The sequence below is a fragment of the Podarcis muralis genome, chromosome 10 (genome assembly GCF_964188315.1).
Source record: "Podarcis muralis chromosome 10, rPodMur119.hap1.1, whole genome shotgun sequence".
NCBI classification, from domain to species: domain Eukaryota; kingdom Metazoa; phylum Chordata; class Lepidosauria; order Squamata; family Lacertidae; genus Podarcis; species Podarcis muralis.
This window is the reverse complement of record NC_135664.1, coordinates 62,496,527-62,515,877: the sequence shown is the minus strand read 5'-3', so window position 1 is coordinate 62,515,877 and position 19,351 is coordinate 62,496,527. Positions and strand designations below refer to the sequence as shown.

The window sequence follows — 19,351 nt, the reverse complement described above, 5'->3', positions numbered from 1 at the left end:
CAGCCAGGCAGGCAGACGGCGAGAGCCCCGCGCTGGGCGGCCTCTCCTCGCCGCCGCCGTCCCGCCTCTCGACTCGCCCGCCTCCCTCCCACGGCACACCAGGCAACGTCTCGCGGCACACTAGTGTGCCGCGGAACACCGGTTGGGAAACACTGCTGTAGTCAACAGTAAACTGAAACCCAGAGAGATTGGTATTCCTGCCAGCAGCAAGTGTTTAACCATTCTGTGTTTTCACAATTCCACATATGCATGACCCCCCACATCTGTAAACCTTTAACTGCACCATGCCATTCCAAGTATTTTATAATAAGAACGTATACCATGTATTTACCAAAATAGGAACCAGCACTGAAGATAGCAATTACAGAATTCATTACTTTGCAAAAATATATGGACACAAAGAGAAGAAGGGATATAGAATTTGAGCTTCTAAACCAAATTCCAAGCCTGAATAATAGCAATACATTTCTACTAGCTTGCAAAATCACCAATAAAAGAAGTTTCATTTAAATCTAATTTTCAAGTTTTAATTCATGTATTTCTTGAACAAGCTTTCATATGAATTGCTTGCTATAAAAATTAAAATGTATGTTTATAATAAAACAAAACAGAAGCATCATTCTAAACCTCTAATAATGTAGCTCAAATGCCTTTTGCAGTACATTTATTTTTTTAGAGAAATGGGAACAATTATGAAATTAATGGTTTGTTTGGTTTCTGTTTTTACATATCAAAGACACTAAGCAAGATCATTTACTTGACACTTAAGTAGACTTCATGAAAGTGGTTGCAATGCATGCACAAGGAGTGTGACCAGAGGGGCAAGGTGATGTTGCAGCTATTTCAATCTCTCCCCTACTCATCACAAATTCATGGATGAGAGCTTTGGCCATGCTTTGGGAGCTATTTCTCAGAACATCTGGAGGACACCATGCTGGGTAACACAGTTTAGAGGTTTGGGTATGAAATACAGCATGAAATACAGGACTGCTGGAAGTTATCAATACTCAAAGCTGATTCTCACATTTTCAACTGAACCCATGAATATGCTGTGTAAGCAATCTTGCAGGAGTGCATCATATGCTCAGCACTAAAAAACAAAACAAAATCAAAGTTCTGAGACATGCATAAATTATGTAAATATGCACACCTGATTTTATATAAAGTAAAAATATGTGCAGAGTGCTTCTGGATCAGACAAGTGGCCCATCGAGTCCAGCATCCTGCTCACACAGTGGCCAATGAGAAACCCATGGAAAGCCTGCAAGCAGGACCTGAGCACAACAGCACTTTCCCCTCCTGTAGTTTCCAGTAACTAGTTGCGTGCTGAGACCCCGGGCCCCACATTTCCCTTAGGTAATAAACACACAAACACAAATATTTTAGATTAGTGGGGTAAAATAGGCCACAAGTTTATTGGTTACAGAGGTGAGCAGTTTGGCTTAGGCATTGGGTGAAACCAGGCTATATCTTGACTCCTGCCCGTCTACAGGGAGTCTACTAAGGGTAAACCACCAGATGGGGGGAGCCCAATGACATATGTGAAATTAGGGTACCCCGCGGGTCCCCGTTGGGGTCGTGCCATGACCCTAGCCTACCCCCAGGCTTCAGACAGGAACCAAGCCCCCAATTCCTTTAACAGCATACCCTTATTATGGAGGGGCAGGCGGAGGCTACAACCTCCCCTCCCATAACTAACTAGTATTCAGAAGCAAACTGTTCCCAACAGTGAAAGCAGAACACAGCCATCAAAGCTAGTAGCCACTGATAGCCTTATCCTCTGTGAATTTGTCTAATCCTCTTTTAAGCTAATCATGAGGACGCACACAGCCTTGGTTGACTTGCAATGAAGACTGTACCCCTGGAAATGACTGGTGGGTGAAATTCCTACCATCACAAAGGACCCTTGAGGCAACAGGGTAGATTTTTCCTGGGAGATGACTTTTAAGAAGCTGGAACCAGCAAAGAGGGTGGGGGTGGAATCAGCACTAAAAAAATGCAATGATCTGCCAGAGCACTGTTGCTTTTTCGTCCACAAAAAGAAACAAAGCTCTGATTTCAGCTGTCAATTTAGTCACCTTGAATCAGTGTCACCATCCCCAGCTTTCCCTCCCAATCAAGGTGCTCTGGTACAAGCCTAGTAAAAAAAAAAAAAGGGGGGGGGGGTAAAAGGTAAAGGACCCCTGAATGGTTAAGTCCAGTCAAAGGCGACTACGGGGTGTGGCACTCATCTTGCTTCAGGCAGGGGGAGCCAGCGTTTATCCACAGACAGCTTTCCAGGTCATGGGGCCAACATGACTAAACCGCTACCAGTGCACGGAAGGACCATGACGAGTGCCAGAGCACATGGAAACACCGCTTACACTAGTATACACTTGGAATTGAAAAAGTGTCATTATTTGGAAATAAAAATGTCCAGAGCAGTATCCTTTTATCAAAAATGCACCTAAAACATTACATGAGTGTGATATAGAGCTTGTTGGTCTTCTGTTTCACTATTCTTTCTCTAATAATGATTATATGCACTGTGTAATGAAAACTGATCTGTTAACTGAATGCTGACTTATTTTCTGCTGAAATTTCTTTTTTAATTGAATACCAAGTAATTAGTAATTTGCATGTAACTGTTCAAATTAATTGCATCTTGCCATATGCTGCATTACTCACTTCTCCTTTGCCACTAGACTAATATACGCACAAGCACTCACTCCCACAGAAAATTTGAAACAGCTTCAGAAAACGAGTGAACTTCATTCTCATTCTTCGCCTTTAAGATTATAGGCTGCATGTGTTTTTCTTTTCTTTTCTTGGAATTTATGACTGAAATCTGTTCTTGCAGAGCATCAAATATTTTAGCAGCAATAGTAATTACCACTCATGACTTATTCTCATCACAATAAAGTTGTATTTGGGTACTACAAGGCAATTCACAGCAAACAGTTCTACATTGTAAACTCATCTTTTAACCAGTATATAAACGCTGACAGATCTTAAGATCTGTTCAGGGTTCCCTATTTGTTTAGGCCACATTTCCCTGACTAGTTGGAAAAGATCTATTTTAGCCTCTAATTAGCCATTCTTTTCTATAGTTCACCATAATTTCTACTCATACTTTGGTTACCATTTTACAAGTTCAAGGAAAGAGGAGTATATGCATGGTTCGATGTGCCCCTCCTTTGACATGAAAGTTTGTCAGCAATTTTTGCACTCAAATTCCCAGTGTTTTCACTGCTCTTAGGCCTGGTCCACAGCTCCACCCCACAGAGTATAAAAGTAAGGGACACTGCCAAAACTTTAGTTCAGTTCAGCTGGGGTGGTTCTCTCCAATCATGTTAAGTAAACTCAGGAATTACACAGCTCCTTGACTCCCAGGGCTCCTGAGCTTCTCTGGGCTGCCCTCTGGGGAATAGCGTAGCACCCTGGAGCCTAATTCCCCCCCCCCCATAAAACCCCTTTGGGGTTGTGATGTGCACACTTTCTAGTGTCCAAATCTTGGATGAAAATAAGACAAATATTTCTAGAGGGTAATAAAAAGTGCACAGGAACACTGAGGGCGTTCAACAATAATAAAAGTAAGCACAAAGCCAAAAACTATTTCAGCTCAACTCTAGTTATTAGACAAAGCTTAAACATTTTATGGATTTGGGCTAAGTTATATGTGTAGTTTCTCAAATCGACATAATTCATACAATTCAATTTCCGCTTTCACACACTGCGGTCCTTCAAACTAAATTCTGAATAACCACCTGTCATTCTACTCATTGTAACGTCTGCGGCAGTGTAACCTTTGGAATTAAGTAGCTCAGGACATGCCAACACTTCTCTCTATGAACATTTATAGCTCAGGTGTTTCACTGCCACCTACATTATTAGCATTGCTACAGTAAGTATAATCTTTAGGTGTTGATTGATGAGCTCCACTGTCACTGTTCTGCCAGTGGGAGATGTGAAAGAGCTAACTGTATGCTGGAAGGACCAAAGCTACTTACTAGCAGGCAGATCAAATACTGGCTTATAACTTACTTCTGAGGTTACAATGGCAGATAGCTGTAGCGACCCAAGTGGACTTGGATAGTTCACTCACAATAAACATAAATTATTTGCACCAGGATATTGCAAATACAACTGCACTGATTTGACAGAGGCATAAATGTTTGATAAAGTACAGGGTGGAATGCAGTCCATCTTCCCAGATGGGATCAATTTAAGAGAGATTTCCCCACCCCCCATGCAGATGATGCCGTTATCCCTTTATTGCATGTATAATAAAAAATAAGAATGTTATGGTTCGTCAATGTGGTGTACTGCATAGTGCTGATCTTGGATAGGTGTCCCTGGGTTCAAATCCCTGGGTGGTCATGAAAGTGAAGGGTGTCACTTTGCAACTTTCAGCCTAATCTACCTCACAGAGTTGTTGTGAAGATAAGGATATTAGGTAAAGTGGTACCTCAGGTTAAGTACTTAATTCGTTCCGGAGGTCCGTTCTTAACCTGAAACTGTTCTTAACCTGAAGCACCACTTTAGCTAATGGGGCCTCCCACTACCGCCGCGCCGCCAGAGCCCGATTTCTGTTCTTATCCTGAAGCACAGTTCTTAACCTGAAGCACTGTTTCTGGGTTAACAGAGTGTGTAACCTGAAGCGTATGTAACCTGAAGCGTATGTAACCCGAGGTACCACTGTAATTGCATTTACATACCCCAAGATTCTTCAATACAATAAACTTTTGAACCCAGTTAGAGAATGCTTGGCTATATTGAATAAAATAGACCATTTCAAACATACTAATGTTAAATAGCTCTGAATATACTGCTGCTAGTCAGTATGGACAATACTAATCGATATGGACCAAGGGGCTGACTTGATGTAGGACAGCTTCCTAGATTCCTAAGCGAGACATACTGCTTGCCCCTGAATTAGGAATGGAGAAATGTGCTCGTTTACTTACATTGTTGCTTAAAAACAACAATGATCTACTCATGTAATACTTAAATGAACAAACAAGGACATCCTTGGCTTAATGTTCTTTATCACAGCTTGAATTCAAGTGATGTTTGAAAATTACATCCTTGATATCCTGACTTCTAAACATAATCAATAATTCAAGAGATATGCAAACAGAACTTGCAAAATAGGGCTTTTCTGCCTCTCCAGTCCCATGCCCTCCCCCAAAGAAAGCTGTTCCTAAAGGTTGAGGGGGTATAGAATGGTATGGGGTATGTTGTGAATGATTGTAACTGGAGGGGGCAAGTGGTAGAAATTTGGGGAACCACCTTACATGAGTGGAAGTGCCTTACAAGGGAGCTCTAGAACCAAGTCAACTATTTATCCCCTTTCCAAAACCAACCACCATGGCTCCCAAGCTGCTACTGAATTGCCCTTGTCCCTACAGAAACATTTCATCATCCATAGGAGCTAAGCATCACAAAGACCTGACCATCCTATGGAAAACGTTTGCATTAGAAGCCTTACCGGGCTAGGCTAAAACAATCCATATATTCAAGTATAATACTAAGCATGAAGCAAGGCATTCCAAGAAGCCAAAGAAAGTGCTCTGGTCAACAAATGACTTAATCACAATGTATTTTAAAAATAAATAAATTACAGAATTTCATGAAGTTCCTGCTACAGAAGAACTTTCAGTATTCTGGGTGGTATTCAAAAAATCTTAGTCTGAAGAGACCCATTTAAGTCCGCTCTTCAATTTTGTTGAATAGCATCCTCAGAGTTTACAGTACCAAAAACAAAAACAAAAAAGTGTTATTGTACCAAATAGCAACTTAGGTCTTGGTGGACTTTGGAGAGATCTCCTTGATTACAGTATAGTCTTGTATGTTATCTGTATTGTGTGACAATGTGTTTTCCTTCCATTCATGATAGCCTGAATGCTCTTAATTGTGAATAATACAAAGACAGTCAAGGTGTTTGTAACAGTTCTTGTTTATTACATACTGCAAAATGAAGTAAAAGCATTTTTAGAAAATAATGACTCTATTCTAGCTTTGAAAGCAAAGAGCTGCTTGGTACAAAAATAGACTAAATCAATCCATCTGAATTCCAGGCACAGCCTCTCCCCTGCCAGAAATAGATATCTATCATTTGCCGAGATTAGGGGCTTTACACTACAGGAACCCCAGAAAAGTTGGATTAGATAGGCTTAATATTATATATATCCATGAAGTCCTAACATCCTTATTGTAATAAATTCAAGGATTCACTACAGGTGATATCTATTTATATGTTCATAAATAATTGTAGAACTTTATCTGCACAAAAACCAGATTTGATATGGTAGGATTTTGAATGAACAACTGCTCTGGTGATTATAATTAAAAGCTACCTCTCTCACAAAGATTTTTCTCGCTAGTAAAAAATGCAATGTTTCTGATCTTTTCAGTGATACAAGGGGGGAAGAGAGCAGTTTATAAATGGAATGCAAGTTCATACATGCAATTCTGATCTTTAATGCCCACAAATCAGACCATTGTGTGGGCATTTCTCATTCAAAAGTGCATATTCAGTTTTCATGAGCAGTATTTTTCTTGCATCACAACCTCTAGATAGGTAAAAAAAAAAGTTATTTAACATTAATGATTGCTATGCTAATTGCTTCAGGCAAGTGATAAAACACTAGCATTGCAGCTCAAAAACTAAGCTTAAGATTTTAGAAATAGATTCTAAACACATGCACAATTTTAAAAATAAGTAAGAGAGAGAAACCAAAGCCTCTCTAGACGTAAAAATAAACAAGCATCTGTTATGGATGACATAAGCTCATCACAGTTAGATGGATAGGGGCTGATGCAAGATCTTCTGAAGAGTCTTAACATCCCCAACTTCCACAGTTGTATTGATTCTATGCCTTCACTTAGAACAAATATCATTTTCTTCACTACTTAAATGGAGGAAGATATGCCCTGCTTTTCAAGTAACATTCACAGAATCAATTCCAACAACTGCTTCACAATGCATATTGCCAAAACAGAATTCCCTGCCTTTTCCATTTGAATTCTTCAATGCAGAACAGCAGCCATGTAGACAATCTACAGAAAATGTTGAAGTCCCCATTAATAATTTCTATGGAACTTTTGAGTGTTTTATCACTTTTCTCTTCCTCAACCTATAAACAGGCAAAGAAAGGAATCTGACGAGTTTGTTTTCTAAACTTGCTTATGTCTAAGCTATTTCAAAATTTTATTTATTTATTTTACATGCAGCATGCAATTTATTCTCCAGCTTGCAATATTTTTAACAACCACAAAGCTGTGGTTTTTTAAATAAAATATTTCCTGTTATGCACAATTAATGATAATGGAAATTAGATGAGTAAAGCTTACCAAAAAAACAAACCCACATGCTCTTTCTCCAAATCTAATGTGAAGCAAATGCACTTTAACTGTGCATGTTTAAAAGTGGCTTAGTTTACCAAAAAAATTATCCACTTGTAAAAGAAAATACACAATCACTCACCAGCCTTCAGAGAAATTCATTCTTCACCAAAGCCTCAATGCAAACAGCACTTGGAAAAATACGAGGCACAACCCTTTTGTCTTGAAGCTGTTCCCCAATGAGCTGTGCACAGCCCTGCCACCAAGAAAAAGCATCCTGGCTCTGAGAGTTGCTAGCTAGAAAACCGATACAAGAGTGATGTCACACTGCTTCTGAAAAATTACTGAACCTCAGAATCATCAGCACTGTTCTCTCAAGTAAAACACTGTTGTGTAACAAGAGGCATTCTGAACACGAACACACACACACACACACACACACACACACACACACACACACTTCACCCAAGACAAACATTCCCCATTTCCTTTTCCCAGCAAAGGCCCCAATTACATTTAGCTTAGACCCCATGAAACATCTATTCTAAACAGCAAATTAGTTTATTTTATTCACCCTCACATGGTTGGATTTTAGCTGTAAGATCACTTAGAGAAAGTGGTGTTTTGGTATCCATGAATTAAAGCATCCCCAGAGTGACCCAGGTCTTATGCTTTGCTCCTTACAAACATGCTATTCCTTGCTTGCTTGGAGAAAATGAGAAACCGATTCCTGATCTCTTAATGCTTATTTCCTCCTCAAAAAGCTAAGAACTTAACACTTGAATTTAGCAAGTTAGTAAATCTCCCAATACTATAATTGCTCTCACATCAGCACTTCTGATCAGCTCAGTTTTTAATGGATTACATCCAATATACTTCCAACAGATCTGTTTTTATAGTCTGTTCTTAAAATTTGCTTCTGAAGAACAGGCACGCATGATCACAACTTTTACAGGTGACCAAGATTTAAAAGGGATAAAGAATGAAATACCATCTCACCCCTATGACTACAAAATAGTATATTTGTCAAGCGACTTTGACTAAACAACATTTGTCCCAAATGTTTATGTTAGTGCAAAAGAAAAGAAAAAACTTCATTTCCACGACTGCTGGCAGTTCACCCTGCTTTACTGTTTTGAAGACAGAATTTCCATTGTGCAAGGAAAGAAATATGCATTCTTATCAACATGTTCTAGCCTTTGTAAGCCTATTTTGTTACTTTCAAGGAACGGCAGAAACACACTGGGGAAGAAAAGCTTTTGTAACAAAAGAAATGGCAAGCGACAAGAAGCACAAATGAGACTGTGCTGTCTATAAACATGAACACAAAAACACTCACACACCCTCACATAATGAAAGCCTCAATCAGGACTGGAGCAGAACACAATCAGCTTCTTTACCAGTTAAGGGATCATGGGCAAGTTGAAATATTATGCGCTCTCTCCTGTGTCTGGTGCAAATTTTCCCAGCTAAGGAGTACATTGGCACAAGCCTTGGCATAAGAAGAGCCCCACTGGATGAGGCCAATGGCCCATCTAGTCCAGCACCCTGTTCCCACCATGGCCAACCAGATGCCTGTGGGAAACCCATCAGCAGGACCCAAGCACAAAACCACTCGCCCTTCCTGCAGTTTCCAGCAACTGGTACCCAGAAGCAATGCTGCTGCCAACTGGCCATGGCTAATGCCTACCAGTGTTTGATCTTAAGCAGAATTTGAAACTAGCTTGGGACAAGGAACATTATGTCAGCACTGGTCCTTTAAATCCATCACCACAAAACAAAAAGATAGAAAGCACAGAATCAGGACAGGGCAGCATTTCTCAAACTTTATTAAAGCACAACTTGATTTACTAGCACAGTGGTTCTCAAAGGGTGTGGCTCGCCACACAGTTGCGTCAGGAGAGGATGGTAAGTGTGGTGGGAAGATTCAATGGCAATCAAATAAACATTTAAACATTTCAATACAGTATCAAAATATTTCTACATCCAGAAGCAGCATCCACACCTCTCTTCAAGAGCATTGGCTATTCTTCTACAGTACTCCACAACTACCGTATTTTTCCCTCTATAACACGCAGATTTTTTCTCCTAAAAAGGAAGGGGAAATGTCTGTGCGTGTTATAGAGCGAATGTGTGGTCCCTGGAGCCAAAAAATCAGGCAAAAGTCAAATCGTGAGTCACGGAGAAGGGAAACCTGAAAAGAGGAAGTGGCTGCTTTCCTGCATTCTGCCTCAGGGTCTTACTGCCCACCAGCCTCTGTTTCGTTGCTGTGATTGCTGAAACAGAACAAAGAGCAGGGAAAGCCCCTCCCCTCCAGGCAAGCAGAGTGTCGTTCTTTCTAATTCCTCTCTGTGCTCCGGTGCTGCTGGGGGAGAGGGAGAGAGAGTGGGGGAGGGAGAGGGAGAGGGGGGGAGGGAGAGGGAGAGAGGGGGGGAGGGAGAGAGAGGGGGGGAGGGAGGGAGGGAGGGAGGGAGAGAGAGAGAGAGAGAGAGAGAGAGAGAGAGAGAGATGGCTGGCTTGGGGGGGAACTTTTGCCTTTCTTTCCTCCCACCCGTTAAATCCCTCTCCAGCATTCTTAGCCAGCTGCTTCTCTGCACACCCCTCTCATGTCCCTTCTTTGTTTCTCCTTCGCTCCCCACTTAAAATGTGGTTACAAAGCATAGATCAACATGGATCCTCAGGATCTTTGCATTGGGTCACCCCAAATTCACCATCAGATCACATAGCATGTCCATGGCTACAGCCTGCACCAAAAAAATCACGCACCCACTGTTGCCTGGGGCTGCAATGGTGCAAAAAGTGGTTAAAAAGCATGGATCCACATGGATCCTCAGGATCTTTGCATTGGGTCACCCCAAATTCACCATCAGATCACATAGCATGTCCATGGCTACAGCCTGCACCAAAAAAAAGCACGCACCCACTGTTGCCTGGGGCTGCAATGGTGCAAAACCGTGGTTACAAAGCATGGATCCACAGGAATTCTCAGGATTTTTGCATTGGGTCACCCCAAATTCACCATCAGATCACATGTCTGTGGCCACAGCATGAAGCACAAAAATGATACATCCACTGTTTCATTCAGAATGTTTTTTCCCTTGTTTTCCTCCTCTAAAAACGATGTGCGTGTTATGGTCAGGTGCGTGTTATAGAGCGAAAAATATGGTATTTTGTTATGAACAGGGATTTTCAACTCTGAAAAATATGATCAGAAAAGAGAAAGGTTTCTTTGCGTTGATGAGGAGATGAGAGTTGGTCTCAAATCAGACCTAATATATATGAGATTACCTGGCAAAAGCAAGCTCACAGCTCTCATTGAGTTTGCATACATACTTAAGGTATATATGTAAGAGGCTCATTTATAATTATATGTTCTTAGGTAGCTGCATTGTATTATACACAAAACTCTTAGTCTGTCCCAAATTATTTTTATTTAATTTATAGCCAGGCCATAGTGTGTCTTGCTGCTCACACACAAGTACTTTCTTGTGACACTGTAAATAATAACAAAATTATTATGGCATAAGCTTTTGAGGACTCAAATGCAAGCCATATTCATTAGATGCATGAAGTGAAAGCATGGCAGGTATAAAAAAGGGGGGTATTAAGGTGAGAGTTGAATGCAAGAGATGCAGAAATTACAGTCAGTGATAATTAGAGCTTCAATGTATGTCACCTTTACACTTTTGCAATAACAGACAGATGATAATTTACTCAGCACTGTGGAGATGATTCTGCTAATACTTGTTAGTAGGGCAGGGAACCATTTGCAAGAAACAGTCAGTTACTGGCTACAGAACAATTATTGTGTGCACAAGCACTCAACTGTTGTAAACAGCAAATTGCAACACAACACACATTTTTGTCATTTATCAACAACACTACTACATAGGTACATCCCTATTGCAAATAATACATGGTGTGTCTAATTATGATCCACGTATGTGGAGTTGGGGCAGAATTCAGGCAATGGAAGTGTCTTGGCAGCAGCACTTGCTGTTTGAGTTCTCCCCTCAACAAATCCAAACACACCATCATTGCTGCAGGCAGCAGTAATAATTAAATGCAGCAGCTGGAGGTTCCCCCTCCTTCTAAGGCTGGCGGTATTATTAGTGAGAGCAACCAGCAGAGCATAGGCTGGGATCACTTTCAGTTGGCAGAAGAGCCCAGCTATGCCATCTGCCAACGTTGCAGGAAGCAGCTGAGCCCGGAGGTGGGGGGCAGCCTCATCATGTACCTGTGCAGGCAACACCAGTCCCTCCTCCTTTAGGAAGAGGTGGAGTCAGAGAAGGAAGGGAAGAGGCATGCAAAGGAGAGCAAGAAGCCCTTCTCCCACTCTCAAGCTCCCGCCATCACTGAAGCAGCTTAGCTAGGCAACTCAAAAGGATTTGGGGATGAAGTAAGTATAGCTCCACCAGATGAACATTTCCAGTGCATGCTCTTCAAATCAAAACACTTTGCTTGTTGTTCTATATGCAGTACCAGTTAGGGGCACCTACCTAATGTCACAGTAGCTGTGCCCACAAACACAACTACAAGAGAATAGAGCATCCCTTTAAGTCTGCCCCTCCCTCAAATCAATTTAAAGGGGCTTGACACAAAACCCCTAGGACTTAGTTGTCTGAAATTTGGTATCTTAACACAGGGCACCTCTCACACATTTTTCACACCAGTTTCCCACGAGTGTTTCCTTTAAAAGAAAAGAAAAAACCCACTAGGGAAGATTTAAGGTCCTCCCCCCCTTTTTAACCCACCTCTAAGCTGTAAAGGTTGCCCTTTCAGGCATAGAGGGCTAAAATGCACTGATAATCTGTGGTAAACAAAAGAGGGGACGGGGAGAAAACCCTCAAATGCACACTTCATGAAAGGAAAAGGGGTTAGGAAAGAACAGTGAGGCCGGTGGCAACGTTAAAAGGTGGCTGAACTCCTGCAAGAGCCCTCTGCAGCGGGGCTTCCAGGAGAAAGGGAAGGGAAGTGAGAGTCACTTTAAGATTACATGAAATCACATGAGAGGCCCTGAAAGTCAGTACTGTATAGAGGAAGAAAGAAGATTGTTACAAGTAACCAGAAGTCTTAAGCAAAGGAATGCAGAGAGTATCTCCGGCGCTGATTGGAGCTAGAGGCAGGAAGTTGAAACTGAAGTCACTTCCAGGAGCGCCTAAGAAAGCAACAAGTTCCTGCCTCGAGCCAATGAGCAGAGGTAATCGCACCTGAGTCCAAGAGGCCAGTATAGGAGATTAGGTTTTATAAACAATAATGCCAACAACAGCAAAACATTCACTCCTTTTAGTTCCACACACCCTAAAGGCTTGGATGTGAGGGGGAGAGAGGGAGACCCTTTTTCAGAACCATTAGCATCTTCTGCTCCCTCTTGTGGTGAAAATATTTCATATCTTGCCAGGTTTCAGGAAATAATGCAATCCAATTAATGTATTTTGTTATTTGACAGTTACAGTCCTCAGAAGTTATTACAGAACAAAAAAAACTATTCTGAGAATCTTGAAAAAGCAAAGTTTGATCATACATGCTTTCCTCCAACAATCAGCCCACTATGTCAATGGAACTAATCACATGCGGATGGATTTTCCTTCTGAAGGAAAATGAAGTCCCTTGAGTTAAACTTGGCTAGGACAACTTCAACAAAAAAAGAAAACTCTCCCAAGAATTTTGCAGAATTGTCAGAAAATTTTGAGAAGTAAATTTAGGCATATTGTATGATTACTTCAAAACACACTGCAAGAGGAGTAAAATGTGAATATAGTTCTTGTACACCAATGCAGAAACACCAAAGAGATTTGGTAACATTCTTAGAATCATAGAATTGTTGAGCTGGAAGGAACCCACCCGAATGCAGGGATCTGAACACACAGCCTTCCATCCAATTTGAAAGTATACTGGACTATGCATAGCTTTGCAAATGCGCTAGTAGTTTTATTCACTACAGAATCCCTTATAGTAATAATAATTGAGCGTGGTGGTGAAAACACTCTAGGTGGAAGTATTAAGAAGATGACAGCTGGTGTGCTTATAATGTGCTGGGGTAAAAATTAGTGTTTGGTAAAAATACTGCTCAAGTTGTAGACAGCAGAAATAAGCTTCAAGATAATTTCATTGCATTAGATGTGGATTTGGTGGGACAGAATAAGCAGCTTGATGAAAAAAACAGATTCATCCACTTGGTTGTAATACAACTCCCATCAATTAAAACAAGACAGAATTCACATAGAATCTTAAAATTAACTTTTTGGTGAGATGGCCAATCACATGCCTCATGCTTGGAATCAGCAGATACCTTCGTGTGCCCCCCAGTTACAGTGATACCTCTGGTTACAAACTTAACAGTAACAGCCAGGAGCAAATAGGCTGCAGCAGAATCTAACCTATTACAGTGGTACCTTGGGTTAAGAACTTAATTCGTTTCAGAGGTCCATTCTTAACCTGAAACCGTTCTTAACCTGAGGTACCACTTTAGCTAATGGGGCCTCCTGATGCTGCCGCCGCACAATTTCTGTAACCCAAGGTGTTTGTAACCCAAGGTACCACTGTATTCACAATAAAAACTGTACTTTCCTACACAAGTACTGTGTACTGCCAAGTAGGACTTAGCTAACTTTGAGGCTATCATCAGCTCTTTAATACCCAAGAATAGGACTCCATTGAGAATTGTTACTGAAGTAAGGGGAAATGCATTCTGGAAAATCCAAAAATCATTTTTAAAGGATAACATGTCCTAGGGCTATTTAAAGCTACAGGTAAAATATGGAATGTGATGCTCCTCAAAGCATTTTGAAAATTCAACATAGGTATGCCATAGAAGCAACCTACTCCCAAAGCTCTCTGCAGAACCTTGAATTGAATTTTCCTTTCAACATAAAAGCATAGGGAAAACGTCCTGTCCTTTCTCTCCCGCGCTTTCTCCTCACTCTAGTTCCAATCCATCACAGAGGCACAATATTAAGTAACAGACAAAAACAGCAAAGGAGCAGGTGCCAAGTAACACAAACGTCAGTACCAGCTCTGAAGGGAAAAGTCCTTGTCAACTGGCAACTTGAAGAGTGAGTGAAGGATTGATGAAGAGCATTTTTTTGACATTCTCAGCCAAACCGTGCAAAAAGTTCTCCTAATGGAGTGGGATGACAGTCAGCTTTGACCTGTTTTTTTATTTTATTTTTTTACTTATAGATTTTGCCACTCTTTTTGCTTCCTCGCTTTTTACTGAGGGGAGAAGAATGTACTTGCATATACTTAAGACAGAGGGCTTTGGTTCACTGCCACACCATTACAAGGCCATACCAGGATGAATGTACGAAATGGGGTTTCAGCCACTAAACTGGGGACTGGAATAAAGACACACAGGACAATCACAAAAGGGAATTTCAGGAATAGTATGGTATGTACTGTGCTGAATTCTGTGAACACCTGGAGGCCCTCAGTAGAATAAAACATAATTTGTGTAAAAATATTTAATGGGTTGCTTCTAAGTATTGATCTCACACTCTTAGCACTTGTTTCTGTGCTTTCACAGCAGTTGTATTTTATTCTGCTGAGGACCTCTTTCACCCAGGGATTCCTTGAGTTTAATTCATTGCAATCCATAGTTAATTGGTTTGCAATAAGATACTGTAACATTTTACGTGATACCAATAAAGATGGATACATTTATGATTTGCATTTCTCTTTTGTGCAACAGAGCTTTATACTGTAGATCAGGGGTCCTCAAACTTTTTCAGCAGGGGACCGGTCCACTGTCCCCCAGACTTTGTGGGGGGCCGGACTATATTTGGGGTGGGGGGGAATGAACGAGGGACGATGAGCAGCATGCAAAGGGGCTCTGGAGAAGGGCTACTTTAAATGGCGGCTATTCGAGAGGGGCGCTCAGCCAACTGCAGCGCCTGTGTTTTGTAAGTGGCAGGGGCTGGTGGCGGCAGGGGGACAATGAGCGGCATGCGAAAGGGCTCTGGAGAGGGGCTGGCACCAACAAAGTCCAACCCCCTTCCTCCTCTAGGCAAGATGGGGAGAAGCCAGGAGGAGGGAGGGAGGGAGGAGGTGGCGCCGCCACCGCCGTGTGAGGGAGGAGGGAAAGAATGTATGCGCTGGCGATCCACGTGGCGATTCTTGGACCGTCCGTGGGCCAGATTTAGAAGGCAATTGGGCCTGATCCGTCCCGCAGACCTTAGTTTGCTGACCCATGCTGTAGACAAACATATTATTTGGAGCTCATTACTGCTTTTGTATTTTTGTAATTGTGTCTATCCCTCATCCTCACCCCTTTTGACTAATTGTTGATCATGAAAATGGTTACAAAAGATGTAGCAGCCAGACTGCAACTTCAAAGCTGAATATTCCAATCTAAGTGCCAACAAAGCATGTTCTAGAACTGTAAAAGAAAGTCCACAGAGCATCTGCTATGAGAACATTCCAACTCGATCTATGGTGGACCTTCTGATTTAATTCAGTGGAGCTGCAATATAAGCTTATTTAGATTTACAGCACAGATACCCACTAAAAGGACAAAGTAATAGCTGGTAGCAGAAGAAGCTTATCTTCTAAGTGGACTAGCCTCTATTTGCAATCTGCCGATTTCAATAAATGTTTCGGTTCAGTTGGGAAGAACACAGGCATTTGTTCTCAATGCTGAAGATAATTTTTTTTCCTAATCGTAACAACACATGCTGACATTTGAAGAGAAATAAGAATATTACTTCTTAAAAACAGTCATGTTCAAGAATTAGGATACCATTAGAGACTCCAGCTCTCTCTCCATCACCACTAGCAGTCTTCCCAGCTGCCTTATCAAAGGGATGTATAATTTGTTTGGTTCTGCCAAATAAACTGTCAAGTGTGCTTTAATCTCTTTGCTTAATATTCTGAATAGCTTCTCTCTGTGATGGAGGTAAACAAAGTGGTACCAGAGTATCCCCTGCTTTCACAAATGAAAGAAAATCAGAAGCATGCATGAAGCGCTCCTTTTTCAGTTTTTGAAGAGGGACACAAGGCTCTTTGCTCTTTTGCTCATGTGTGCAAGGCTCCAATATGGGTCACATCTATACTGCTCTTTCCAACCACAGCTGGAAACAGACACTCCTAGCCACTGAAGCCACCTGTGCCTCAAGTGACAATGCTGAATCTATGAGTAATCTCAAGGTACAAAAACCTTCTCCTTCCAAGGCAGTGAAACCCCATCCACAATAGGCTGTCTTCCTACCTCTTGGCCTTATAAAACATTAACACCTCTGTCTTCACAGGATCCAGCAACTCCCATGTTACTGGCCTCCCATAACTACTCTCTGGAAATGGCACTCCAGGTAGGAGCAGAACCACAGTGCGCCCCCAACTTCAACTTCCTTGAGACTCTCCAGAATAATACCATGGTCAAAAGCCACTGAAACATCAAGAAGAACGAGCAAGGTCACTCTCCCCCATCTCATGCCCCTCTTCTTTCTGTGTATTTTGAATGTGCATCAATACCCTCACCATAATTTAATACTCATTTCCCTCAGATTTTTCCAAAGTGCTGTGCTTTGCAATATAATTTTACATCATGGTTTTCCCCTGGATAACATCTTTTGCTGGCAGTATCTTTTGTTGTGCAACTGAGAGTCTATTCACTTCACACCAACTTTATATGTGGGTATCAAAATCATTAAGAGTTCTCCCACAATAGAAATATAAAATGAGGAGAGTACAAGTACTCCAAGATTTATTGTTAGAAAAATCTACAAAGGGAACATTTCTATGCCTAGTAGTTGAAACAATTGAGTCAAATTTCCCTCCATCATATTGGGTCAACCATTCAGCTGACAGCCAATCAAGCCACGTGCATGATGGAATGCAATTACAGCTGAGTTTCATCATCACCTACTTGAACCTGCCTTGATTGGGAGAATTTGCAGTAGCAGCCAGAAGCAAATAGGCTGCAGCAGAATCTAACCTATTACAGTGGTACCTCTGGTTAAGAACTGGTTAAGACCTCTAGTTCTGGAGGTCTGTTCTTAACCTGAAAATGTTCTAAACCTGAGGTACCACTTTAGCTAATGGGGCCTCCCGCTGCCGCCACTCGATTTCTGTTCTCATCCTGGGGCAAAGCTCTTAACCCGAGGTACTATTTCTGGGTTAGCGGAGTCTGTAACCTGAAGCGTCTGTAACCTGAAGCATCTGTAACCTGAGGTATCACTGTACAATATTTGCTATTACGATAAAAATCCTGGAATCAGATTTCTTTTTCTGTGCTTCTCCCCAACCTGAGCCTTACTGAGATAAGACCAATTAAAATCAATACCAATACCAATCCAGGAAGCCTACTCTGCACCATGGGAGTTGTAAAACAGCTATTTTTATAAACTGAGCATTCGGGCAGAAAGCAGATAATTGCACAATTGGCCAGGTGCATTACGAAGGGGTTTTCTTACTTCCTTTGAAGCATTTAAGTATTTGCCACTGCCAAAAGCAAGATATCCGATTTGATGAATAAATGGGTTGATTCAGAATGACATTTCTTATCTTGCTAATCTAGACACAGTCAGTTTAATTGCACTCCATCATTATGTTTTCTACTGATAGTGTCCTCAGTACAACAGTGAACAGAGAAAATACCTTGCCCAAGGAACACAGCACAATTCCAGTGGAAGCAAAAGACATTTTCATTGTGATTTATATTAATATACTTAACATATTCCAACTATTGATATCCAGATAATGTGATTCCTAGAATCAACATACAGGATTATTTCAACAAGAATTCATGTGTTATGCTTAAGCATCATACGTTTAGTCTAATCAATCCATTTACAGGGTGGCATACTACCATGTGCATATCTATCAAACCCATGTATTTCATGAGTGATGGAAATTTCTATGTGCTTTAAAAATACACACTCCTGGTGGTCTTTTTCTTCTCAATGCATCCAGCTTTTCCCTAGTAGCAGTGAGTTTATACTGAGCTTCTCAGTACTGTATCAGCTATACTGTATACACATTTTAAAGGCCCCAAAGAAAATACGACCCTTTGGCATATTAGAGACCTGTTTTAGCATCTTCCACAAATCTACTCTGGTACCTAATTTCTCCCCTTTCTGTACACTACAACAGTAAGCAGCATATTAAGGTAAGGAGTAAAATACTTTTATACCAGTAAGCAGTTATGCTTTTGGAATTATTCTTAAGAAATCTTTTTGGAAACTGCATTCAGGCTTGTTTTTAAAAAAAACAAAACCCAATCAAGCAGTATATAAATTTTACAAAATAATAAATAAACCAAACTAAAACACTGATTGATTTCAGACAGAATCTAGTCTCCATACTGAATGCCACCACAAGGCATACCGAAACAGAAGGCAAAAGTATCATTTTCTATGTTCACATACCATTTTCCTTCCCTATCCTCCACCCTGCAATAACCTCAAATCTCCTCTGAATACTCTGGAGTAGATTGGAAGGGTTCAGGAGCTGCAGGGGAGAAGGGGAAGTCCTGTCTCATCTGCTGGTGCTACACTGGACCTCATTCATAATAACTAAAGCCTATGTTATGGCATAACAGATTATCTTGAATGCTGTAAGAACACAGACACAAGCAATTCTTGGGGGGGGGGGGGACTTGGTAAACATAATACAAATTCAAAGAGTATTTGATTGGGAGCGAAGAGAAGAACCAATATTACACTGCAGTATTACCTTATATTAGGCCTTCCCCCTCCAACCACAATTCCTACAAGATGCCAGCATTGTAGAAAAATGCCTACTTCAGGTCTGCCAGGATTGATTCTTGTTTCTTATCAGACCCCTGTGATGTTTCACAACCTATCTTTGGAAATCCCCCTTGGTTTTGAAAGCAGCTTGTCATATGGCAAGGAGGGCTGCTGTTCAAAAGGCAGTACTGTCTAATTTGCTTGACAGCAGCTCTCCAAGGTCTGCCAGGTCTCTCCCAGGAACCATATTCTCTGAAATCTTTTTAGCTACCAAGGGATGAACCTGGGACCTTCTGCATGTAAAACATGTGTTTTCCACAGTGAAACTTTGTGTGTTTATT

General features: G+C 41.2%; 1 protein-coding gene across 25 annotated transcripts in view; it reads right to left on the bottom strand.

Annotated features, from left to right (window-relative positions):
- Nucleotides 1–19,351, bottom strand: part of PLEKHA5 (pleckstrin homology domain containing A5) — a 182,033-nt gene that overhangs the window by 83,324 nt on the left and 79,358 nt on the right. The window contains exon 1 of one of the 25 annotated variants that reach the window (XM_077935261.1): nucleotides 7,469–7,610. The exons of the other annotated variants lie outside the window; for them this stretch is intronic. Within the exon in view, the coding sequence (XP_077791387.1) occupies nucleotides 7,469–7,488 (20 nt within the window). The 5' untranslated portion in view covers nucleotides 7,489–7,610. Of the gene's footprint in view, nucleotides 1–7,468; nucleotides 7,611–19,351 lie in introns of those variants that run through there. 25 annotated transcript variants of the gene reach the window in all.